This window comes from Gorilla gorilla, chromosome 5 (assembly GCF_029281585.2).
Source record: "Gorilla gorilla gorilla isolate KB3781 chromosome 5, NHGRI_mGorGor1-v2.1_pri, whole genome shotgun sequence".
NCBI lineage: Eukaryota > Metazoa > Chordata > Mammalia > Primates > Hominidae > Gorilla > Gorilla gorilla.
In genome coordinates, this window is record NC_073229.2 from 135,631,283 (window position 1) to 135,657,570 (window position 26,288).

The window sequence follows — 26,288 nt, forward strand, 5'->3', positions numbered from 1 at the left end:
CGGGGTGTGGTGATGGCTCACGCCTGTAATCCCGGCACTTTGGGAGGCCAAGGTGAGCAGATCACCTGAGGTCAGGAGTTTGAAACCAGCCTGGCCAACATGGTGAAATTCCATCTCTACTAAAAATACAAAAAGTAGCCGGGTGTGGTGGCACGTGGCTGTAATTCCAGCTACTTGGGAGGCTGAGGCAGGAGAATCATTTGAACTCGGGAGGTGGAGGTTGCATGGAGCCAAGATTGCGCCACTACACTCCAGCCTGGGCAACAGAGTAAGACTTTGTCTCAAAAAAATAAATAAATAAGTAAAAGACAATGTTATTAAACAAAACCTAGGAATGTATGTAGAAAATATATGGTGATGAGAGGTGAAGCTCTGGGCAGTAATAAATCATTTAGTCCACATTCCACAATCCTAAGTACGTTTAAAATACAAAGGCTTCCATTTTTGTGCGTGTTACAAATTCACAAGAGAGCAATAAATCCTACTGACATGTCACCTTTACTGTGACATCTAGCATACATACTTTCAACATGTTCTATCACCTTTTTTTTTTAAGGCACTACTGATGGCTTTGGAAAATAAGGTTCTTTTCAGGTCCTGATGGACCACTTATAAAACATAGCCAAATTTTTAAAAAGTGTTTTAAACAGGCAATTACCTAGACTGTAGATACGTCACTAACCAAATGTAAAAAATCTCATACCACAATGTGCAGATGTTTTAGTTTCTCCTAATGTGAGGAATACCTGCTACAAACATTCCATGTTTCATTTCAATTCAAACAGTTTAAAGAGTACTCAGTATATGAGGTAATGTAGCAGATTCTGGAGACAAGACAGGTAAAGAAAGTAACATTTATGTTACTATGTATGCCAGACATTAGCTGGTTATCTTATTCAATCATAATAATGCTATGCTGTAGAAATTATTAAAACTCACTTTACAGAGGAGGAAATTAAGGCTAACATAAGTATAATAACTTGCTCCGGGTCTCTCAGCAACAGAAGGCAGTGGGGTTGAGAAGTATGAGGTGGGGCCCATGAAGGTAGTGCCACATGACTATTCTTAGAGACAAACACAATATCCATTGTAACAGATCCTTTTTTAACAGCAATGTGGAAGGGGATGAAGACTTGGAAAACCAAGGAGATAATCTTTGGGAATGGGCAAAGGAGTCACAGAAGGCTTTAAAGAGGTTGATATTTAAGTTGTTAGTTAAGGGTGAGTAGGATTTACCAACTTCAATGCCAAGGCTCACCCCCACCCCCCTCACCCCCAATATATTAACCAAAATAAATTACTTACTTGAAATTGAGAAAAACAATTTTGAGAGAAATCTTCCTCAGATATATTATTCCATAGTTTTAAAACAAATAATATGATGACAGTTTAATTTTTAGGTTGCTTTTATGTGGCTTGTCTTGGGTTTTATTCTGAAATGAAATTTAGATTAGTCATTTTCTTGTTCTGAGAAACTAGGAGTATGCCAACATGTTTTAACTTTACATTTTTCACATATCAACATGTATTCTTATTTACAAAGTCTTTCATTTCACCATCTCAAACAAAACCTAATTTAGTATATAAATTACTTTGAAGTATAAATATATATGCAAAATAATATATTTCTTTTAATTCTTGTTATACTTCCTTGGTAATCGTAATAAATGGAAGAAAAATAGTAATCTTGTGAACTGTTATATATTACACAAGGCATTTTTGAGGTAACACACTTTCTTTTATTATTTGAATTGTTTATATAGTAGTAATGCTCTCTGAACCCAAAGAAAATTAAATAACTGCCCCAAAGTAAATTGAGCTCAAATTCTTAGTATTTCCCAAAACTATCATCTAAAAAAATAGAATTGGCCAAAAAAGAAAAAAAAAAACCACGAAATTTTCCATTGACAATTACTACTCATTTTTCTCAGAATTTACTTTGCTAGGCTTGTATTCAATTTCTGCTACAGAAAACAGTCCAGTTTACCAATGCTAATTAAGCAACAAAGTATTTTTCATTTATAAAATGAAATATTTAAAAACCCACAGAGAGCTGGAAGAAACACAAGATCATCTGGAAAACTTAGAAGGAATGACAGAAAACACACACACACACCAAACAAAAACACCAAAAAGGTTAAATAGGCTGTCATTAAGAGGGTCTTACTTTTACTTATAATTTGTTTTGGTCTCAAAATCCACATCATGTTTGGACAGTAGACTGAGTTATTTCTAATTGCCTAAGACACTCACTCCTGCCTTATCTGTATTTACATGGAAATTACAAGTTAACACAATTTCACCCAAAGTTCACTGTTCCTTAACTCCCATTATTTCCTCTTATTATCACTATGATGTTAAAATGGCAGCCAGATACCAGAGTGACATACCTCATACCATGGCCCATTTCTTACTTTATAAGTAAGTTCAAACTATTTCTTTGAAATATCCATCACCAATGACAACATCCTCTAAAACCTACTTTAACCCAACCTATTTAGACTTGAATCATTTTTCACTTAGATTTTTTTTTTTTTTCTTAAAGAGACGGGGTCTCGCCATGTTACCCAGACTGGTCTCAAAATCCTGGGCTCAGGCAATCTTCCTGCCTCTGCCTCCCAAAGTGCTGGGATTATAGGTGCCTGGCCCTAGATTATCTTTAATTGAGTGAATTCTAATCCAATCAAAAGCAAGATGACAGAAAATGTAATTATAGTACCAGAGGAACTTGAAAGGTCTCATATATTCCCTCCTCCCTTTTTTGGAAATAGCATACATACGATTTTAGTATCAATTTTTATTTATGTTTGCCCTAAACTCCTTTTGCTATAATCTTTTGTTTTCTTAAAGATACAGCCCAAGTCATCATAAAACGAATCCTACTATAATCTATTCTAGATTATAGAATATTAATAATAATATTAGAAGATTCTAAGCACTATTAGATACAGTAGGGTCTCAAAGATTTCTGAACTACATATGTGCAGTTCTTTTAATAATTCCTCTGAGGTTCTGTATTTTTGTCTTTCAATTATCATCAATGCCTTCCTCCAATATTCCCTCATGTTTCGGGGGGAGAGGGGGTCAGTGTGAGGTGATGAGAGCTGAAGAGTCAAGATCCAAGATCCCCAATTTTCAAATCCAGCCTCATACCAATCAACTGTAGGACACTGGACAAATCCCTGAGCCTGCTATGTAGATTTCAGTTTTCTTTATACAAAATGAGTACATTTGACTAGAATGATGCTTCTCGACCCTTTTAAACTGCAAACAAAACTTGTCAGCAAAAAAAATTTTAGCACACTGGACAACAGAAGGGCATTTGGAGGCATCTACACAGTGCCTGGTGAAAAAAAAATTATATTTTCTAATTACAGAAGAAAAAATGTAAAGTGTTATGGTAGATATTTTTTGACACATGTAATGCTGAAAATGTTAATATGAATTTCAAAATCAAACTTTTTCACATCAAGAATATTTCAAAATTAAAATCATGCTTTATTTCTGACAAACATACACGCACTATCAGGCAGTCACCTTGCAGAGCATATCAAACGCACGTGGTGAGCAGCATCCAATACAGGTGAATACAGATAGTCAGGCCTGGAGCTGGGCCACCAGGGACACCCTCCCTCCTTCCTTGTCCTCTCATTGTAAGTGGGTTGCACCTTGTGGTAGGTGGCATGTTCCTTCGGCACCGTGAATACAAACTCCAGTAACAATTCCATGATCCCTTTCCCACAAAAGGCAGCTGTACACTGTGGCTGGCTGCTGAAGTAGATTCCAAGTAGTAAGGCACACCTCATTTAATGCACTTAAAATATCAAAAGGAGCAGTATGCTGATTTTAACTGTTGGTTGTCACTCACCATGCTACTTGTTCACAGGAACCCCAACGCCTTCCTTCAGCCCCCATTCCACTAGGACTACCCTTCTGTGAGCCATGTAACATCAACTGAAAACTTTGAATTAGAAGATCTCTAACAATAACTAAAGTTAAAAACAGTATTGCAGTAATCATTTGTTTGTAACAACTATTATGGTCTCTTATTTTTTCCTTCTTACCAATTCCTGTAAGCAAAACATAACTTAAAAATATTAACTTTGAATAGTATTACATGCACATGATTTTAAAATACTGAAAAATTACCAAACAGTATACTTTAAAAGTTAGTCCATCTTTGTCCTCTAGGCAACCACTTCTACACACTGGAGCAATTACTGTCATCAGACTCTCCCGTATCCTCCCATGCACATTACATTCTATATCTGCCTATATATATACACACACACACACACACACACACACACACACACATATATGGATTTTATTATAATAAAGAATTTTAATCTAATACATAGGCATATATAGCATATAAAAATATATATTTTAACCACAAGAATGGCAGCAAACTGCACATGCAGTCATGCCTCTTGCTTTTTTTCCTCATATCTTTGACATAGCACCACAGCAGTACACACAGTATTCTCTCATTATTTTTAAAGGCTGACTAGTATTCTGTTGAATATATACACCATAATTCACCTAACTACTTCCCTACTGATATGTTTAGCATGTTTCCAATCTTTTGCAGTAACAAATAATGCTGCCACAAATATTCTTAGATATTTATTTGACATATATGCAAAATCTTCTAGAGAATAAAATCCTATAATGGAATTACTAGAACGAAATAAATCTGTGTTTTAATTTTTGAAAACCATTTTCAAACTGCTTTCTATAGAGTATGAATACTTTATAATCCCACCAGCAATGTATGAGGCTGACCATTTTCTCTTCTCACCTTTCCCGAGTTATACTATACATAACCTTTGCCCATTTGATAGGTGACAAAGAGTATGTTGTAGCTTGAATTTACATCTTTATTATATTATAAATAAAGTTGTACATTTTTTCATATGAATTCTCTTTGCTAATTTTTCTGCTGGATTATTTTCTAGTTCTTTGTATTAAGAGGAACTTAGCCCTTTGTGAAGTATACAAATAAGTTTTACTAGTCTGTTTCTCTTTTAACTTTGTTTTTTTCCCCCATACAGAATTTTATTTTTATGTCCTAAAATCCAGCAACCCAGTATGCTATTAAAGGACTTCACCAATCCTGGATTACGTAAAAAATAATTACCCTACCTTTTTTGTTTCTTTGTTTCATATTTAAATCTTTAACTCCTCTGCAAGCCAACATTATTTTTCCAGATGACTAACTGGCTATCCCACCACTGTTTATTAAACAATTCTTCTTTTCCCTACTCATAAATGAAGGTGGGATCCATTTTCATATACAAGTTGAATATCCCTTATCTGAAATGCTTGGGACCAGAAGTGTTTCAGATTTTAGAATATTTGCACATACATGAGATATCCTGAGGATGGGACCAAACCTGAATGTAATTTTATATAATTTTAAATAATGTTACACATGAAACAAAGTTGTTTTGGTTGTTTTTGAGACAGGGACTTGCTCTGTCACCCAGGCTGGAATGCAGTCATACAATCATGGCTCACTGCAGCCTTCACCTCCTGGGCTCAAGCGATCCTCCTGCCTCAGCCTCCCAACTAGCTGGAACCACAAACGTGTACCACCCTGCCTGGCTAACTTTTGTATTTTTTCGTAGCGATAGCGTCTTTCCATGTTGCCCAGGCTGGTCTTGAACTCCTGGGCTGAAGCAATCCTCCCACCTTAGCCTCCCAAAGTGTTGGGATTACAGACATGAGCCACTGCATCCAGCCTGAAACAAAGTTTTGACTGTGACCCATCATGAGGTCAGGTGTGGAATTTTCTACTTCTGGCATCATGTTGGTGCTCAAAACATTTCAGATTTTGAAGGATTTCAGATTATGGAGTTTTGGATAAGGGATGCTCAACCTATATTAAGCTCTCATATATATTTGAGTTAATTCTAGTCTTTACTCTGTTTTAGTGCTGTCATGTGCCAAAACCATGTTACTTTTCAAAACATTTTAAAATTAAAACCACTTTACATACAAGTAAGAATAATACAACCAGAAATTACTGGCTTGCTTTAATATATGAATCATTTTGCAATTTCTAAATGGAATTTATATAATTAAGTTCAATATGATCATCATGCAATCATGCATTTTGGTTGATACACATTTTGGAGACCATTATGAATCTCATGTCTCCCACTACATTTCTGGAACCATATCTAGAAAACCAATTTTTCCTTAATTTTGTATATGGTTTTTTTAAATTATAAAATCAGCACATGTTCTCTGTAAAAAATCTGAAAATATAAAACATACCTTCCAGAGACAACCAACTTTTATACTTCAGTGTATTTTTCCCACACTTTTAATAAGTGACTATTTTGTAAACTAATTTTTTCACATAATATGACAGCACTTTCCCATGTTATTACACATACTTCTAAAACATGTTTTAAACACATCCTCCCAAATCAATATACTCAGTTTATGCAACCATTTGCCAATCGTTGAACACTTAGAGTTGTTCTCTGTGATGATTATCATCTATTTATTAATCCTTGCCACAAATGAGTTGCAAGAATTAATAGACAAGTTTCAAGCACTGTGGTAAGCATTAACTCTATAATGGTGAGGAAAAAGAAACACATTATCAGGATTTCTGAAGGTTACAATCTATTTGGAAAAACAGATGTTAATCTCCAACACATATGAAATTACAATGACAGCAAGTGCTATGAGGAGAGTTCATGGTGCTTTGAGAGTCTGTGATAGGGAAGGCTTCCCTGAGGAAAGATAAATCGAAGTTTAGGTGAAAGAAAAGTAAAAACATTCTCGGCAAGGGCAACGGCAGGTACAAAGCCCTCACTGTGGGAAGGAGCATGGCAAGAACAAGGGACTGAGATAAGGCCAATAAGGCTGGAACAAAAAGAGTAAGTCAAGAACATGGCTCAAGTCATGACTAGACAGAAAGGTAAGGGCCAGACTATGCAAGACCTTGTAAGACAGGCAGATGCCACCATATAAGACACAGAGTTTTGTCCATATCCTGAATGCAATGGAAAGCTACTGAAGCATATCAAACAGTAGGGTGATGTAATCAGGTTTGCATTTTTAAAAGATCCCTCTGATTACAGTGTAGGAAACAGATCAGAAGGGGACAAAGTAGATTGGGATAAACCAAGATTAGGAGGCTACTGTAGTAAACCTGACCAAAAATGCTAGTAGTTTAGGGTGGTGATGGATTATGAAAAGAAGTAGACGGATTCAAAAGACAACCAGATTTGCCAAAAGATTTATGCTCATAGATTAAAATCCCTAAAACTAGAATTATTGGGTCAAAAAAGAACACTTCAAGGATTCTAATATACATTGCCAAACTGCCCTGCAAAGAGCAGTTGTCTTCATCTGTCAATTACCTTGTAGCTAGCTGTTCCTCTATCTGAAATTTTAAGTTCCTTAAAAATTCCTTTAACATGACTAATCCATATTTCCTTCACGAAGTCTTCCCTGACTCCCCTTTTTGCCTGGATATAGAACATGTCTCCCAATGAATCCTTGCTTTGTCTTATACACATTTCTATAGTCCAGTCATACTGCATTTGACTTACGTTTACATGCCCATCATCTCTACTACATTGTGAGCTTCTGGAGGGTAAAGCTGTTCTTAAGGCACTTAAAGCTAAAACAACTTGCTACTCAGGGCTTCAAATATCTACTTTAAAAAAAGTGACCAATTTGTTTGTGATGATTCATTACATCTCCATAGTGTTCCTGAAAATCTCTCCAATAATTGTAATCAAATAGGTGTTATAGGATCTTAAAATATTTTTAAATAGCTTAGTAAAAAACAAACTATGAACAAAGCAGATTCTATTAGAGAAACTTTTGAACCTGAGTTGTTGATACACGCTAATTTTCAAAATTATTCTTATTGCAAATTTAACTCCAATTTACCAAAAAAAAAAAAGGTTATTCTGGTAGTTTCTTATATTTAATTTTATAAAATATAAACAATGAGAATATATTTATAATTGGATAAGCATCTACATAAACTTATATAGCATTTCAGAATTATCAATTTCTTATGTTGAAAAGCTTGATTTCATGGCTAACAGCATCTAGAACAATCTACCAAAATATTCACTAAGCTAGACGAAGTGGCAGAGTTCCTTAGAGTAATCTTAAAGACAAGCAGCTCCCTCTATAGTCTGTCTGGCCTACTTTGCTTAATTATTTGCTTTGTGGACATCCCACACTCTTCCATTTACTCCTACTCTGCATCTCAGCAGGGAAGCTCTTTGAAAGGATAGTTCTGTTTAACCTGGTGCTGAGGAAACTGTGAGAGCTGTCTAAACTCAGCATGAAGTGAGTTACATCAAGCAACTAAGCAAGAGTCGAGATGTGGAAAATGGACAGCTTCCCAAGTCCACCTAAGTCAAATCCTTAAATGAAGCCTGATGATTTCATTTGTAGTGAATTCTCTGAGTGGTCACACCTATATTCAAATCTAAATGAAAAAACATTGTCCTATACTTTATTCATCACCTTTCTTCCCTCCATTAAAACAAGTTACCAAAATGTTGTTATAAAAGAAAAAATTAACAATTTATTCTACAAATGATACTGCTCAATTTGATTATGTCAAAATAATGTTCAAGACATTTTAAAAACTAGTTAAAAAAATGGAGAGGAAGTTTGTTTTTGTTTTTTAAAAAATTCCATAACTCAGATGAAGAAACTTTAAGTGATTCCCTTAGCAATCAATATCCTCAGTTGGCAAGGGATTAAACCAGTCAGGATTTACCATTCAAATCTGAATATCCCCCCTCCTTTTTTTTTTTTTTAAGACAGGGTCTTGCTCTGTTGCCCAGGCTGGAGTGCAGTGGCGTGATCTTGGCTCACTGCAGCCTCAACCTTCTGGGCTGAAGCGATTCTCCTGTCTCAGCTTTCCAAATAGCTAGTACTACAGGTGCACACCACCACGCCCAGCCAATTTGTTTGTTTGTTTGTTTTGTACAGACTATGTCGCCCAGGCTGGTCTCCAACTCCTGGGTTCAAGCGATCCTCCTGCCTCTGCCTTCCAAAGTGTTGGGATTACAGGCGTGAGCCACAGCACCCAGCCCTGAATATCCCTCTTTTTAAAAATACCTTTTCAAATTTCACCAACTTAAGACATGGGAGCTTTTAAACCCAAAACACTTTATTTCTTAAATTACTCAAGATACGTCCTCAAAACACAGAACAATCAAAAGTCAACTGGACTGTTTTCTAAAGCAGAAAAATGCTTTTCATGCAATAATAGAAAAACTAAACTAGTAAAAGGGTATTAATCCAATCAGTTCAGAATTTGTAATATAATTTTGAAACGGCCACTTCATTTGAGAAAAAATATCTTTGGTTGCTATTTTTCAGGATCTCATTTGTAAGGCAAACTCAATTTTAAAACATTTTCTCTCCAAACCAAAGTAAAGCATTAAGGACCTCCCAAAGTAATTCTTATATATGAAAAAAGTATGTTTATACTATTTTATGTAGCATAGGTTTATCACGTGTTACACATTTTTATTACCTTATTTTACTTGTTAGTAAAGATATAAAGATATAATACAAACCATGTTTATATCTTTGCATTATGTTTACATCTTTACTTTCAAATAAATCTGTCTTCATTAAAAATTCTAGCATTCAGAGTTTTACTAAGTCAGACTGGCCTCTCTTTTATATTAATAATTTTCAAGTTTTATTTTATTGGACTAGTTTTCCTTGGGGAGATAATTCAAAAGCAGGTAATTCTGCAGTTTTTGATTATGTTTAATTAATATTAATCTCACTGGGAGTTTCTGACGTGCTAATAAAAATGCTGGCTTGGTTTATGAAAAGTGTAAACTCTAAATGTATGCCAATGACTTCAAAGTTTTTCTTGTTGAAACAAACATTTTGTTGGAAACTGTGAACTACATGGCAAATTCAATTTGATAATCCTTAATTTAAAATTTGACTTTCTCTGTATCAAGTTTTATGTCTTTCAATGTACATATAAAAAGTGTTACTTTTTAATTCATTTAAAATATAAATTTCAAAGTATATACCAAAAAAAAAAAAAAAAACCCCAGTGGGGGTTTTTAGTCTTTGGTTTTTTCGTTTTTTTTTTTTTTTTTAAGGCGCTGGTAATCTATTGTGGGATGTCCATGAAGGATGAAATAGGAAATAGTTAATGTGTCTTTTAAAAAATATTCAGAAAAACAAAAGTATATAATATTCTTTATTTTTTAAGGAACATTTTCTCACGTAATAGAATTACATTAGCTTACAGTGAAACTCATTTATTTCCACAAACGAAACTTTCCTATAAAACAAAGCTTGACTATCTCTCAGGGAAACATATTGAATGACTTGTGTGGAGGAGAAAAAATTATGTGTGGAAAAGTAACTCAAACCATACAAGTTGTAATACACAGAAATGCCACAGTATATCCTATTAGCATGTCACTTTATGATTCGGAAATTTGGCTGAACAGGGCCATATCAACTTCACTATTTTATCCTTCCTCTGCATCTGAAGTGAGAACGGTGCATTACACTGAAATTCCAATTGGAAACAAAGACAGCACCACTATAAAAGGGCAGAAAACCTATCTTATAGAACACTTCATCGCCTCGATTTCCCAGCCTCCAAAGTTTCAAGTGTTACACTTTCAACACGTTAAAAGCACTCAAATTCCCCATCTTTCAAGGTTCATATCAAAATCATATTCACTAGTTTAAATAGGAATATGCTACCAAATCTCACGACATTGACATTGTAACAATGAGAATTCACATTAAAAGGTAACTGCTTAAAATGAGTGCTTGTATTTGGGAAAGCACTATTATCTTGGTAGTCCACAGAAACTGACTGTAGTAATAAGATGAATGGTGATGAGGGCAAGGAGCATCAAGTGGGAAATGCTATCTAAAATCCCATAAGGCAATTCATAGCTAGAGGGAAGAACAACCTTTCCCTAAGATGCATTATTTCCTAGAACTCCATTATTTCATGGAAGCAGTTCAAAGCATGCAAAAAAGCAAAACCATTTTAAAACACCTAGTAAATTGGGCCTCTATCTTTTTTATATTATCATAAGCCCCAAGAGTTTTTGAGAACGTACCTTCTGTCACGGCTGTCTTCCCTTCCCACCCCTTCTTCAACATAGTTGTGTTTAAAAAAATATATACCTGTACTTAAAACGCAATTCTACAGCCCAGCCTAGGAGCATTTCAAAATGTCTGTGCTGCTGAGTCTGGCTGTGGTTCCTAATAAATTCACCCCATTAAGTGTGATGTTTTAGGTTGGGCAACATAAACACGCATTTCCTACTTCCACGGATGCACACTTCCTGAAAGCACTGCACCTAAGGATGCTGCCCTGTCCCCAGAGGCTCAGGCTCTAAACTCTAAGGAGTCACGACCTGCACTCACAGCAGAGCCACACGGTCACCCCAGTGAGAAAGATTATCTGGCCCCAAGCGCCACTCTCTCCGGCCCACTGCATCTCCGGAACTGGCAGAGGAGAGCGAGGGTGAAAAGAGACCATGGGGAGTGACTGACAACAAGGCTGACACTTCCCCGTTTCCAGAAAGCGGCACTTGGGGGACACAAGGGATGTCCCACTAGCGACCGACCTCAGAGCAGGCCCTACGAACCCGTCCACCGATGGACATGGCGCGGCCACCTGGCCCGCCGTCCGAGGCGCCCGCGGCTTTAGCTCTCCCGGCCCGCGCCCTGGAGTGCGGCTCCCGCTCCCGGCCGCCACACGCAGTGTAAACACGCGGCGCTCGCCACCTCCCTGCCCGGGGGTGGGGGCGCCGCGCAGCGCTCGCGCGGACCCACATTTTTGCGCCTCTTGTCACGCACCAGAGAAAAGGCGAGGACGGCGGAGGGGAGGGAAGACGCGGCAGCGATCCACGGAGACTGCCGGCGCCGGCGGCGTGCGCGCGTGTGCGCGGCGGGGAGGGCGGCCCCGGCGCCCCGCCGACTCCCGCTCCCGCCCCGCGCCCGGCGCCCGCTTACCTGCCGGGGTCGCTCCGAAGACTCGCACCACCGGCACCTTCTTGACAGGGGCCTGGGTGAGGGGGGATTGGCAGGTATCCAGCCCCTGCAGCGGGCTGGCCATGTAGTAGTCTGCAGTCACTATCCTTACTGAAAACATGTTCGCCGCCGCCGCCACTGCCTCCCTTCACTGGCGACCCGGCAGCGGCAGCAGCAGCGGCGGCGGCTCCCTCCGCAGCGGCGGCGGCGCCCCCTCCCCTTCTCGGCACGGCCCCCTCCCCTCACACAGAGGCACCTCGAGGAGCGGCGGGCGGGGCGGTGTAGGCGCTGCTGCCGCCGCCTCCTCAGGAGCACCCGGCAAGGGGCCGCAGGAGAGAAGCCCTCGAGCTTTCGTCGGTGCTGGTGCTGCCGCCACTGCCGCCGCCGCCGGGAATCACACGGGCTCCTCCGTCCCAGGCTGCAGCTCTTGTTGCCATGATGATGATGTCACGGACGCAACCACTGGGGGGAGGGGAGAGGGGGGTGTGTGTGGCGAAGGGAGGCTGCGAGTAGTGCGGGGGAGGGGGCTCGGCGGGAAAAGGAGCGAGAGGGCGGGCGCCCGGGCGGGACACGGAGGGCGGGGGCCGAGAAGGTGCTTTCTCCCCCACCCCGGGCACGCGGCGAGGGAGGCGGCCGACGGCTGGCAGGGCCCGCGCGGGATCGATGACTCGGCTGGCGGGCACGGTCACCTGGGTGAGGGGCAGCGGAAGGGGCGGCGGAGCACCGATCTCATGGATGGGCTCCGAGGGGCTTGCGGGAGGGGGGGGGCCAGTGTTCGGGGCCGTTTTGGCGGCTATGCAGGATTGGCAGGAGCTGCGGTGCTCACACTTGCCTCGCCGACCGCCATTTCACATCCAGCAGAGGAGGCGGGGGCAGCCGCTGAGACGGTTTTTCACAAGGTAAGAAAACCCGCCCGCGTGAGGAGGGAGGCGAGGCGCAGATCTCGTGCCGCTGCGGCCTCGCGGGAGGGAAGGGCGGGCGGGCGGCGGAACGGGCGGGGCCGGGTGCGGACGCAGCCGGCCCTTCTCAGGTAACGCCGCGGCTCCGCGCGTGGCCCGGGGGCGGTGCGAAGGGTGGGGGCGCGCGGGCGCGGGCTTCGGCCTATAAAAGGGCCGCCCTGGCGTTCCCCCTTCCCGAACGTGCCGCGCGAGCCGCGGTGCCCCCTCCTCGCTGCTGCTGCGGTGTCTGCGCCGGGCCATTTAATGAGATTTATTCACGCACGGCTCTTCTCAGCTTTGCGAGGGGTTGGCAGATCCAGTGCACAGGGATTTCCCGCTACCGTGTTTTTCTCCCGCCCCCTTCCTTCCCTCTCGTCCTAATACATCCTTCGTTGGTTTCCTCGGCCCCGCAGGCTGCGTCCCGGGCACGCGCAAGTACATGTAAGGACTTGTCAGCTGCCGGTGACCTCCCTCCTCCCTCGTCGCTCCTCCCCTAGCGGAATGTAGGATTAACAGTCTTTCCGAGAAAATTTTGGCCAAAGAAAAAGGCCTGTGAAAGTCACCGCGTTAGACGTGGCCTCCTCGTGTTTTTCACTAACACGTTATGGAAGGTTTTACTACCCGAAGGCATAAAAGCACCACCGTGGGGAAGGGCCGTTTTGAATAAACAACTTTATTCAAAAATCGAGAGGGGGTGAAGCGATGCAGTTAGGGAATTTTTGTTTTAAAGAGTAGTAACATGCTGCTGGCTTGGCTATTAAATTGGAAACAAGGGGTTCCTCTCTGACTTGGCCACTGATACTGGGCGTGACCTTGGACAAATAATTTTGTTTCTTTGGGCTCAGTTTCTACATATGTAAAACGGGAAGGTTTCTCTTAAAAACTAATCCTGAAGGGTTTCTTCTTAACAAAAAGATGCAAGCTGTAGGAGGCAGAAAGCGTGGGTTCAAGTTCGAAATTTGCCCCTGAATTAGGACCCTTGACACATTTCTAACCCATCCAAGTAGAGATCGTTCTTTTACATTTGTGTGGTATACAGGTGCATTTTAATGGTTACCAGGTTGCCACGTATTTGAAGTGGTGTGAGAGCTACTCGTTTGGAACGGTTGTGGATTTTCAAATAGGAAAATCAAAAGGCCCAAAGAGACAGCTCACTGGTAAGAAGCTGTCTATAAATTCCCTAACATAAATGCTATAATAAGAACTTACGCTCCGAGGGATTTGAGACTGATTACTACAGTAAATTAGCTTGTAGTTTTTAACCTCAGAGCATGATTATAAACATACGTGGCAAGATTTCTACTAATATGCTGGAAATTAGCTAATATTTTTAAGAGGCAAAATCTCTTGATTTGAAATTTTAGAAGGCTATAGAAGTGATTTTAAAATATGACTACCATGCTACAATGTATTTTTGGTAAAATAAATATTTTGTACACGCCGAGTGTCAGATACACAATATCAATGATTCTCAGTGTTCCATGACACCTAGAATTCTTTAAGTGTTGATGTTTTGGCTCTTACTGAATTATATTTTGGGGGATGGGGCCTGGGAATCTGTATTGTTAGCAACACTACTTGCCACCCGGTGATTCTTAAGCAAAATAAAATTGAGAATCCTTGTACTATATTATAATCAGTGTATCCATAACTTTTAAATCATAATATTCCTAACTAGAAAATGGTAAAAGCATCAAATTAACAGATTTGCGATTTCTAGAAGAGGGTTTCTTTCCCCTTACCTCTTGAATCAACATTATTTACTTTAAGAAAAGGCAGTTGCAACCACAAGTCAAATCCTTCTAGAACTCCAAGAATGTTCACTCTTGAAGAAAAACATTTGCAGCATGAAATTAGGAATGTTGTGTTCATTGCATGTAATTTAGTTTTAAGTTGATGCTCAAATTGAAAACCTGACAATAGCCCCCTAATTAACCACTATCAAATGTGTTATATATATATATTCTTCCCGAAGTAAGAAAAAGTTCTGGAATTTTGAGTCAGAGAATGTGAATATTAAACCATCATTTAGCTAAGTGCTCGCTTATTTTTTGGAATTTATTTCCTCATCTGTGAAATGGATAGTAATTCCTATTTTAACTTCTCAGGGATGTTATAAGGCTCAAATGAGATAATGTATGTGAAAATATAGTAAAATGTTCATATCCAGAAGTCTGATTCATTGAGAAACAGTAAAATCACTTGGAATTGACTTATCTACATACAGTATGAGAAATGCAAAAATTGAACTCTATACTTAATATCCTTAATGCTTTTTTTTTTTTTTTTTTTGAGACAGAATCTCACTCTGTCACCCAGGCTGGAGTCCAGTGGCACAATCTTGGCTCACTGCAACCTCCACCTCCCGGGTTCAAGTAATTCTCCTGCCTCAGCCTCCCGAGGAGCTGGGACTACAGGCATGTGCCACCAAGCCTGGATAATTTTTGTATTATTAGGTAGAGATGGGGTTTCACCATGTTGGCCAGGCTGGTCTCGAACTCCTGACCTCACGATCTGCCTACTTTGGCCTCCCAAAGTGCTGGGATTGCAGGTGTGAGCCACCACAGCTGACTGTGCTTTTTTTTTTTTTTTTAGGTGGCTATTTCTTGCCAGGAGATTTGAGATATGGTGAGAAACAAAACAGACATGATCCCTTCCCTTATAAGGTTTATAGTCTAGCATCCTAAAACTGTATTTTAATCATATCAATTAACATTTAATCATCTCTTCTAGTTCACTGACATGTACTTAGCATGTCTGCCTTTAGTAAAAGCCTACCAAGTCTCCTTTACCAATACTGTTCAACATCTGTTAACATCTGCCTGTTAGCAGTTTATAATCTAGAACAGACAGTAGTAGCTACCATACTTTTGTGGCAGATACTATAAGATGGCTTATTCAGTATTCATCCAACCCCCTTCTTGCTTACTTTTCTGTACTTTAAAAGCTGGAAAACAAACTACAGTTCTCAGACTCCTTTGCAGCTAGATTGCTGGTGTGAGATCAATGGTGTGATCAGTAAATGTTTAACAATGGCTAGAGAAGAGGGAAGGCCCTAATTTGTAGCACTGGCCAATTCGGTTTGCTTTCTTTTTGAGGAACAGGGTCTCACGATGTTGCCCAGGCTGGTCTTGAACTGCTAGGCTCCTCCCAACTCAACCTGCCAACTAGTTGGGACTACGTGGTACAAATGTGTCCTCTACCAGAGTGACTTCAGTAAATGTGGAGTTAGTTGGAAAGGATGCTGACAATCAGAAGCTGGCTTCAGTATATGACCTAGTTTCCAGCAATCAGATGTACCCATTCAGGACATGGATGTGAGAGCAAGCAACATGATGCTTCAACTGCACTCAGGGAGATAAGTATCTTCTGACAAATACCATGAAGGAGGTATCTGGTTCCTCTGGGTAGGTAGGGAGGAGTTGTGGCATCTGTTCTAGAGTCATAGGTGCTGACTGGCAGGCAGTGCTGGGATGGGTTTCCACTAGAATAGCTTTGTGATGTGGGATGGGTGTTCTTTGTGGTTTGGTTTTTCTTGGATGTTGTTTCTAGCTTGGTTTATCCAAGTCTGGTTCTCTGGCCCTCTGAGAGATCTGTGAACTAAATAGTATCTTTTAATCCCTTTTTGCTTCAACCAGCCCAGTCACAGCCAGCTACATAATTTGTGGAGCCCAGAGCAAAATGAAAACGTAAGGCCTCTTGTTCCAACACAGGGGAAAATGTGCTATTATCTGTATTAAAATATAAAGCTTTTTCTTTGTTCTGTCGTCGCTCTCTCCACTTGTCATAGTGTTTTTAAATTTGCTTTTTAATGTCATTCTATGAGAAGAAAAATTAAATTTTTTAATTCTTAGGATGAATTTTACCGTTCATCTTTATATTGTGTAATGCCGTTTTAAAATGCAAATATAAGAGCATTTCAATTGTATGTGGAATCAACAAAATTATACAATTCATAGCTTGTAAATGCATATGTATTTTGTGCTATCAGAGCAGTGTAAACTCTGCACAAAACTAAACTATTTTTGTTTTCCTTCTTGATATGCACACATTCTACCAACATTCTCCATCTTCTGCTTACTGATGAGTAAGGAAGGATGAAAGGAAAGGGAGTGCTGAGTTGCCCTACTTTCCCTTTCATTCTTTGTCATCATTTTTTGTGTAAATGGTTGGCTAATAGTGGTAAGTAACACATGAGTAAGGAAGGATGTGATGTAATCACTTGTGTTTCTTAAAGATGCTGTTGCCTTCTTTCTGCACCTGAAGCAAGTTCTGATTTGAATGAAAAGTGTAGCCTGTTGGAACTGTCTATGCCTCCACTAACTCAGTCGTAGACGTTACATGCTTGTTTTGTATTAACTTTGTTACTCTCTTGAGTTCCTGCACCTCATAGGTCCACCAGAATCCTTTGTCATGAGGCATCATGGAGACCATATGCAAATAGAATGGCAAGGAAGAAAGGATACATACCTCTGCTTGCATATTATGCTCTGCTATACCACTGGACTTACAAAACAGATAGTCAAACATAAAAGTATTACAATTTTCAAGACAGTGACTACAGAGCATTAAACTAAGCACTGGGCCCTGTGTGACTATACTTGTCGCATGTTCATGAAGTTGATGGCTCTGAGCTCTTGGGTTTCTCAAATGGGGCTTCTGGCATTTTTGGTGAAACAGTTTTTCATTGTGCAGGACATTTAACATCCCTGGCCCCCGTGTACTACATGCCACTGTAACAATAAAAAATTCCCCATGTATTTCTAAATGTCCCCAAAGAGGAGTTGCTGCTCTCCACTGAACTCCTAGAGTGGCCTCCACTTTGTACAGCTATGAACCATGAGCACTACAGAGTTGAGTTAAAAAAGATTTCAAATTCTCATATCCCGGAAAGCAGAATTATGATGACTTTTTTCGTATTGTCAAACAAATAATACCACCTACATTGATGATGAAACAAATATTTGAGATAACAATTTAAAGGTGGTTAGTGGGTTCTATGTGTCACATATAAATGGTAGTTGACTCCAGATAGATGGCGATTTCTGATAGTTAAAAAACAAAAAAAAGAAAAGAGCAGAGCACCACAGAAAAGCAAAGAGAACCATCTTACCTTCATTATCTTCATCAGGTAGCCCCCAGGAAAAACTAAGAAAGTTGTCATAATAAGATATGCTACTCTTATTACATTGGATTTGGAATTTAGTTTCATCATATCTATTTTTTTTAAGGTATACTTCTTCATTTAAGAATATTAACATTGTCAGGGCCAGGCACAGTGGCTCAACTCTGTAATCACAGCACTTTGGGAGGCCAACACGGGAGGATTGCCTGAGCCCAGGAGTTCGAGACCAGGCTGGGCAACGTGGCAAAAATCCATCTCTACCAGAAATACAAAAATTAGCTGGTGCAATGGTGCATGCCTGTAGTCCCAGCTACTTGGGGGCTGAGGTGGAAGGATAGCTTGAGCTTGGGGAGGTCAAGGCTGCAGTGAGCCTTGAGCCTCTTGAGCATAGGATTCTGGTGGACCTATGAGGTGCAAGAACTCAAAAGAGTAATAAAGTTAATATAAGACAAACATGTTACATCTATGACTGAGTTAGTGGAGTCATAGTGTTGCCACTGTACTGCAGTCTGGGCAACAGAGTGAGACCCTGTCTCAAAAAAAAAAAAAAAAAGTTATAGCTCTGTAGACCTGATTCTGCCTTTGCTAACTGTGAACTTCAGTTTCTATGAACCTCAGTTTTCTCTTCAATAGAACGGGTAAAAATATACTTACCTTAGGTTCTAAATCATTTCATCAAAAGTGAATTCATTAAAAAAGTGTACCAAGAATACATTCATTGGCCAGGCACGATGGCTCACACCTGTAATCCCAGCACTTTGGGAGGCAGAGGTGGTAGGATTGCTTGAGCCCAGGAGTTTAAGACCAGCCTAGGCAACATGGTGAAACCCTGTGAGACTGAGAGGCTGCTTGGTTGAGAGGTGGGAGGATCACTTGAGCCCAAGAGGTCGAGGTTGCCGCACCACTGCACTCCAGCCTGGGTGGTAGAGCAAGATCATGTCTCAAAAAAAAAAAAAAAAGAATACATTTATTAAATATATTGAGGTGAATATTCTCTAAAACAAGTATTTGGTAAATATAGCAAATTGATTCATTGGCAAATTACCTTTTAGCAAATTGGACTGCTTTCCATTCCTATTAGGGATATTATAAGGATTAAATGAAGTATTGCCAGAAATACTTAGCACAATCTGAATACACTTTAGCTGTAATCCCCCCCGCCAACATTCATACTTCAAGTCCTGCCTATTCTTTCTCCTGAATAGTCCCCATTTTTGTCCACAGAATCATTGTCCTTTTGTAGCCTTTCACTAGCTTTAGGTATACTATTGCAGTAGTCACTTGATTGGTCTCTTGGCTTATTCCTCACTAATTTTATTTTCTACTGTACTGCAAGGGTGATCTGTGTACCACATAAATTTTAAGTTATCGTCTACGTCAAATTATCATCTATTGCCATAAAAACAGTGTTTATGGCATACCAACTTCATGATTTGGCCTAGATAGATATTCGGCTTCATACCTTTTCACCTTTTCCATTTATCTTCTAGCACCTCTGAGGTATTATAGCTTCGTAAACATGCCATTCTTTTTGAAAAACTATCAAATCTCTGTGCATTTGCCTTTCTAACTGGCATAGTACATTCTCCCTTCTTGTCTCCTGGCAAAATTCTTATTTATCTTTCAAGTTTTAGCTCAAATGAAACTTCCTTGTAAAGGTTTCCCTGATTTCCTCAAACAGATTTAGGTGTTGTTTCTAGCCTTCCACTTCTCTTTGTATGTGCTTCTATTATAATGCTTATATTATTGTAGTTGTTTTTTAGTCTGTCAGTCTAATAGACTGTTATCTTCTTGAAGGAGCAGACCATGTCTTTTCATCTTTTATATACTAGATCCAAGTATAATGCCTAGAATATAAGTTATCAACATTTATTGAATTAAAAAAATTTAAAAATCTGTTTACAACTCTCTCTACTGCCTGCCCAACACCCCTCCGTTACATATCAGTAAGCTAAGGCCCAAAGAAATAAAGCTGTTTAGTGGGAACTCATGCCTCCAAACCCTAGATTTATTACTTTTACTCCTATACTTAGAGAATCTTCTGAGCAGCGGTTATAGAAGTAGTCATTTCTATGGTAAGAAAGACTGTCTTGTCACTGTTTTTTCATTCATCTTTAAGGAGAAGGTAGAAGGGCATAGTGATTTGACAAGAGTGGCAGTATTTTCTTTCTTATTCAATCATTTAGATACTTTGTTTTCTAGTAAATTTGGTAGAGTTCAAGCTAAATTTTTTTTTTTTTTTTTTTTAGAAATTATTTTAATAGAGATGAGGTCTCACTATATTGCCCAAGCTGGTCTCGAACTCCTGGGCTCAAGCGATCTTCCTGCCTTAGCCTCCCAAAGTGCTGAGATAACAGGTATGAGCCACCATGCCCTACAAAATTATTCTTTTTGAGACAGGGTCTCACTCTGTCACCCAGGCTGGGGTGCAGTGACCCAATCTCAACTCACTGCAGTCTTGACTTCCCAGGCTCAAGCAATCCTCCCACCTCAGCCTCCTGAGTAGCTGGGACTACAGGCGTGCACCTCTACACCCAGCTATTTTTCATATTTTTTTGGAGACAGGGTTTCACTATATTGCCCAGGCTGGTCTCGAACTCCTGAGCTCAAGTGATCTGCCTGCCTTGGCCTCCCAAAGTGCTGGGATTACAGGTGTGAGCCATGGTGCCCAGCCTCAAGCTAAATTATTCTTTGTGTCATCCCTTTTCTTTCCTTCACTTTCAGATAACTCAGTTTTCTTAACTACTGTAGGGCAAATGTCTGAATCATTTAGTTCAATGTTCCTCAACCAGGGGTGATTTTTGTCGCCCTAGGGGACATTTGGCAAAATATCTGGAGGCATTTTTGATTATCACATCGTACAATGCATAGGGCAGCCCCTGCAGCGCAAAGAATTATCAGGTCCAAAGTGTCAATAGTGCAGGTGTTGAAAAACCCTGGCCTAGTTTAAAGTAAATTTGTACCCAGCCCTTCATCCAGTCTCTTGCCTTTATGAAACCATAATGGAAAAGAAACTCATTCCCTTTCAGAGGCATTTGGAAGGCCTAAGTAAGTATGGCAAACTTTGGAGTCAATTGCATCAACTATACAAAGTCCCAAAAGGCTTTATGCAGGTTTCTGCAATTTCTCCATAGAACCTTCCTGGGTACAAGGTAGGCACATAAATATTTGTTGCCTAAATGAATAATAATAAAGTAATTCTTGGCTAAAAGACATATTTTATTTCTTTCTCTTTAAACCAAAGTCAGATTTATCATGTGGTGAGAGATGAATTTCCTGAACAGAGATCTCTCTATTCATTTTAACCAATTCATTTACTCAGTTACTCAGAGAAGCAAAACTTTTCTGAAACAACTTCCACTTCCATAAGTTAGCAGTAATAGTCTTAAGGAAGGAATCAATAGCCTATAAATTAAAGATGATGTTTGAGGAACAAGAAATAAAAGAAACTTTCAGAATAGAGTAATATTAGAACTGATGCCTGAGCTTTCCAGGACCCTCATTTAAATTACATATCCAGAATTGATATTGGAGCATTTCCAATGGATTATATTATAGGTAGGCAGGAGGAGACCAAACACACATAGAGTAAGGATAGATAAAATTCCCAATTTAAATAATTAAGATGCAAAATCTCAGAAGCAAGGTATCTATTTGGATCAACATATCTCGGGGTAGTTTCCCCTGGCCCCAAAGTTTATTGCATTTTAATATTCACAGTGTAAATCACATTCCAGAAAAACTCCCACTAAAAAGCTTTTTACTGAGACTGGGCAGGGTGGCTCATGCCTGTAATCCCAGTACTTTGGAAGACCAAGGTGAGATTATTGCTTGAGCCCAGAAGTTTGAGACCAGCTTGGGCAACATAGTGAGACCTTGTTGCTACAAAAAATTAACAATTAGCCAGGCGTGGTGATGTATGCCTGTAGTCCCACTTACTCAGGAGGCTGAGGCAGGAGGATCACTGGAGCCTAGGAAGTTGAAGCTGCAGTGAGCCATGATCACCACTGCACTCCAGCCTGGGTCACAGAGCAAGACCCTGTCTCAAAAAACACACACACAGAAAACTTTGTTATTGACACTGGATTCTCCTAGATTTTGCTTTATTTTACATCCTCATTCCAGAGGCCAGAAAAGACTACTTATTCTCAGATGTGTAAATATAGATAAGTCCTTCTGTTTCTTCATTTTCTCAATAAAATGTATTTTTCCAATTTTAAAAGTTTTAAATGCATAGCATGGAAAACATGGAAGACAATAAAGAAAAATATAGAACATTCAGTCTCACCCAGTGGAAGTCATGATTAACATTCTAGTCCATTCTGTTTCTAGAAAATTTTTCTGTAAATATATTACATAGAGAAAATAATGTCCTAGTTTTTTCACTTTGCATTATAACAAGCATTTTCCACGTAAATTAAAACTCTTCATATACATTGTTTTAATGGCTGCAAAATATGCTGTGTTGTGGACATATGATAATTTACCTAACCATTTTCCCACTGTTGGCCAACAACAGAATGGTTCAAATTTTACATTATCATGTATATCACACTGAGCATTTTTAGGCTGAAAATTTTGCTCCATTTTGGATCCTATCCTGAATTTTTCAAGGAACTTACTTTCTAGTTCACTATTTGATATCACCAGTTCTTGGTACATACCATGTTCTTTCTATACAGAAGAGAGAATTGCATGTGATACTCATTCTGCCTGGTTTGCTCTTCCTTTCCCTGTCTCTTTTTGCCAAGTTAACCCACTCTTTTCTTTCTTAAAGATTTCAGTAAGTAGGAGTAGAGACCTTCCTGTGTCAGTACTTACTCAAAATATAAAATTGGAATAGGAAGAAGATTTTTTAATAGAGGTTTTTTTGTTGTTTGCTTTTTTTACTTGAAGTTCCGGGATACATGTGCAGAATGTGCAGGTTTGTTACTTAGGTATACGTGTGCCATGGTGGTTTGCTGCACCTATCAACCCATCATCTAGCTTTTAAGCCCCGCATGCATTAGGTATTTGTCCTAATGCTCTCCCTCCCCTTGTCCCCCACCCCCCACCAGGCCCCGGTGTGTGTTGTTCGCCTCCCTGTGTCCATGTGTTTTCGTCGTTAATAGAGGTTTCAAAGATTATAATTACATCAGCTTAACTGTTATCTCTTCACTCAGTCACCTATTTATTTAATTTAATTAATTAATTTATTTATTTATTTATTTTTGAGACAGAGTCTCACTCTGTCACCCAGGCTAGAGTGCAGTTACACAATCTTGGCTCACTGCAACCTCTGCCTCCCGAGTTCAAGCGATTCTCCTGCCTCAGCCTCCCAGATAGCTGGGATTACAGGTGCCCGCCACCACACCCAGCTAATTTTTGTATTTTTAGTAGAGACGGAGTTTCACTGTGTTTGGCCAGTGTAGTCTCAAATTCCTGACCTCAGGTGATCTGCCCGCCTCGGCCTCCCAAAGTGCTGGGATTACAGGCATGAGCCACCGTGCCTGGCCCAGTCGCCTATATTAAACATGCATTTTATTGCTCAATTCTAAGCTTTTTGTATTATTTTAACTTTTTATTAACTCACTGATATTTATAAAATCCTACGTTAAACGATGTGGTGGATTTTTTTTTTTTTTTTAAGAGTAAGACATGGTCCTGGACTCCAGTATTATGTAATTGACCAATAAGCTGTAAGTTTCTTGACATTAGGAATCATATTCTACATTTCCTTTTTTCTTTTAAGACAGGGTCTTGCTTTGTTGCCCAGGCTGGAGTGCAGTGGTGCAATCACACTTCACTGCAGCCTTGACCTCCTGGGCCTAAGCGATCCTCTCACCTCAGCCTCCTAAGTAACCGGGGCCACAGATGTGTGCTACTGCTCCTGGCAAATTTTTTTTTTTTTTTTTTTTTTTGAGAATGATTCTTGCTCTGTCACCCAGGCTGGAGTGCAGTGATGTGATCTTGGCTCACTGCAAGCTCTGCCTCCCGGGTTCACACCATTCTCCTGCCTCAGCCTCCTGAGTAGCTGGGACTACGGGCTCCTGCCATCAGTTTTTTTATTTTTGTAGAGATGGCATCTCCCAATGTTGCCCAGGCTGGTCTTAAACTCCTAGGCTCAAGGGATCCTCCCAGCTGGGCCTCCCAAAGTGCTGGGATGATAGGCATGAACCACCATTCCCAGCCCGTTTCCTTTTTCCCTTTGCACAGTACCAGATATATGGTTGGTACTGCAGAAATAATTTCCCCCTGCCCTCTACATTGATCATTTGATGACCAAATAGTGTCCGTCTAGCCACTTATTTATGATTTGTACAAAACATTCCACTTTCTGAGGTAGACAGTGATATTCTGAAGCCATCAGTAAGAGTAATTTTCAGTTTGTTGAAAGTGAACATTCTTTGTGTAAAGGTCAGCCTGTCAGGAAATAGCATGCTACTCTGTTCTTTTAAGATTATTTTTAAAAACCTTTGAATATGTGTGTTTTTACACTTTAAAAAAAAAAAAAAGTAGTGAGAAACTATACCTAGTGGTCTCACCAGATGTTTTCAAATCAGAACTGGGGCAATCTAGTTGTAATTTATTTTCACAAATTTATGAGAACAAGAGCTGATATTTTTCTTGCTTGAATTAGCAGGTAATTTCATTCTCCATTCCTCTTTAGCAGGGAAAATCTAGCCTTAGGATGAAAATGTGAACCAGAGGTTCTTGCCAAGTCTGCAAAGCAGTACAAAGATTAGTTTTATGAATGAAGGAAAACACTACTCATTTTTCTTAAGCGGCTGCTTACTTCTGCATTTGTATAACATGTTTTTAGACTGAAAGCTCATAGAGAAAAGGGAAGGATCCTCATTCTAGAATATCTGCTCCCCTGTACTTAGCATATTCATAGTCTTTCAAGACTTAATTTATTAAAGATGTTAAAGACTTTGACACTTGGCTTACAGTCTTTCTCCTTCACCTGAATTCCTGCCCTCATCCTGAGTAAATTCATCACCCAAGTAGACAGCCCATCTAATACTGTTGGGAAGGGACGGTTATACCGTGTTATGTATTAATCTCTACCTTATGCCAAAGTATGGTGTTATAATTCTCCTTTGCATACCCAAAATTAACAATAGGCTGAATCATTTGATTATCATTCCCTTTGACTCTAACGTAGCTTTTATCCTTTCCTGTTTTGCTTTACAGTTTTGAGTCTAGTTCATCTGATAAGGTACATTTCTAATATTTTTCTAAATTAATATTTATTCAATCAAAAAGAGCATGTCTTAGACATCATGGGATGAAATGATAACTGAAGGAAAATAACTCCTAAAAATAGTCACCCTATTTAAAGAGGCTTTTGTAAATCAAAGTAGTCTCTAGTTGTAATTCAGGGCCAGAGGTCTTAGGCCCAGGTCCCTTGAGTTTTTTCATTCTTGAGTTTCCCAGCTTCTCCCTTCTGCTCTCAAAGATTTTCTAAAAACATACCCCTTTTTTCCCCTGTAGTAGCAGGGAAAACAGCACTATTCGGGTGGGGAATAGTGATGGGGCTTATTGGTATGTATAGGTCATTTATTGAATGATAGTAGAGCATTCTGGTGTTTAAACTCTGCAGCCCAATTTCCCTACTTACCTGCTCCATAACTTGGGCAAATTACTTTCTGTGCCTCATTTTTCCTGTCTGTAATAAACAGATAATAATAGTAGTACCTACCTCTTAGTGTTGTTGTGAAGATTTAATTACATATATTAAATGAGTTAACACCTTAGACTGCTAAGCACTCAATAACTGTAAGCTATTCACAATTTAGAGGCAGCTTCTCCATTTCCTAAAATATACTTATTCATCTAGAAGAATGATATAATAGTGAAAGGTAGGAGTTTTAAAAATTCCGTTGATTGGATGTAAAAAGTAGATTCTTAGAATTTCAGATAACCCAAGAAATTATTTATACCATTGGTTCTTAACCAGTAATATGCATCAGAATCATTTATGAGACGTTGTAAAGATACATTTATCTAGGCCCTTTCTTCTCATATCTACCAAGTCAGAATGCCCACAGGCAATTCCAATGCAGTCTTCCTGTCAAGACCATTGAAATAATCCAAGTCTTTAGATTTTATAATGAAGAAATTGAGACTCAGAGAAAGTAAATGACTTGCTTAAGACCCCATAGAGTAAGTGAGATCCAGGTTACCTACCTCCTTGGTAAGCAATC

General features: G+C 39.6%; 2 protein-coding genes and 1 pseudogene across 23 annotated transcripts in view; 1 reads left to right on the forward strand and 2 right to left on the reverse strand.

Moving 5' to 3' along the window:
- The window catches only part of REV3L (REV3 like, DNA directed polymerase zeta catalytic subunit), a 185,802-nt gene extending 173,252 nt beyond the window's left edge, over positions 1-12,550 (reverse strand). For 3 of the 4 annotated variants that reach the window (XM_055391516.2, XM_055391518.2, XM_055391519.2), the window contains exon 1: positions 12,019-12,550. In XM_055391516.2, coding sequence (XP_055247491.1) covers positions 12,019-12,157 — 139 coding nt within the window. In that variant the 5' untranslated portion in view covers positions 12,158-12,550. The remainder of the gene's footprint in view (positions 1-12,018) is intronic. The other variant, XM_031011917.3, reaches the window with a different exon arrangement.
- Positions 12,156-26,288, forward strand: part of LOC109027360 (spidroin-1-like) — a 119,877-nt gene continuing 105,744 nt past the window's right edge. For 7 of the 19 annotated variants that reach the window (XM_063707205.1, XM_063707211.1, XM_055391525.1 and 4 more), the window contains exon 1: positions 12,156-12,935. In XM_063707205.1, coding sequence (XP_063563275.1) covers positions 12,156-12,935 — 780 coding nt within the window. The other 12 variants (XM_063707198.1, XM_063707199.1, XM_055391524.2 and 9 more) reach the window with 6 other exon arrangements.
- LOC101142272 (uncharacterized) lies at positions 24,350-25,078 on the reverse strand (annotated as a pseudogene).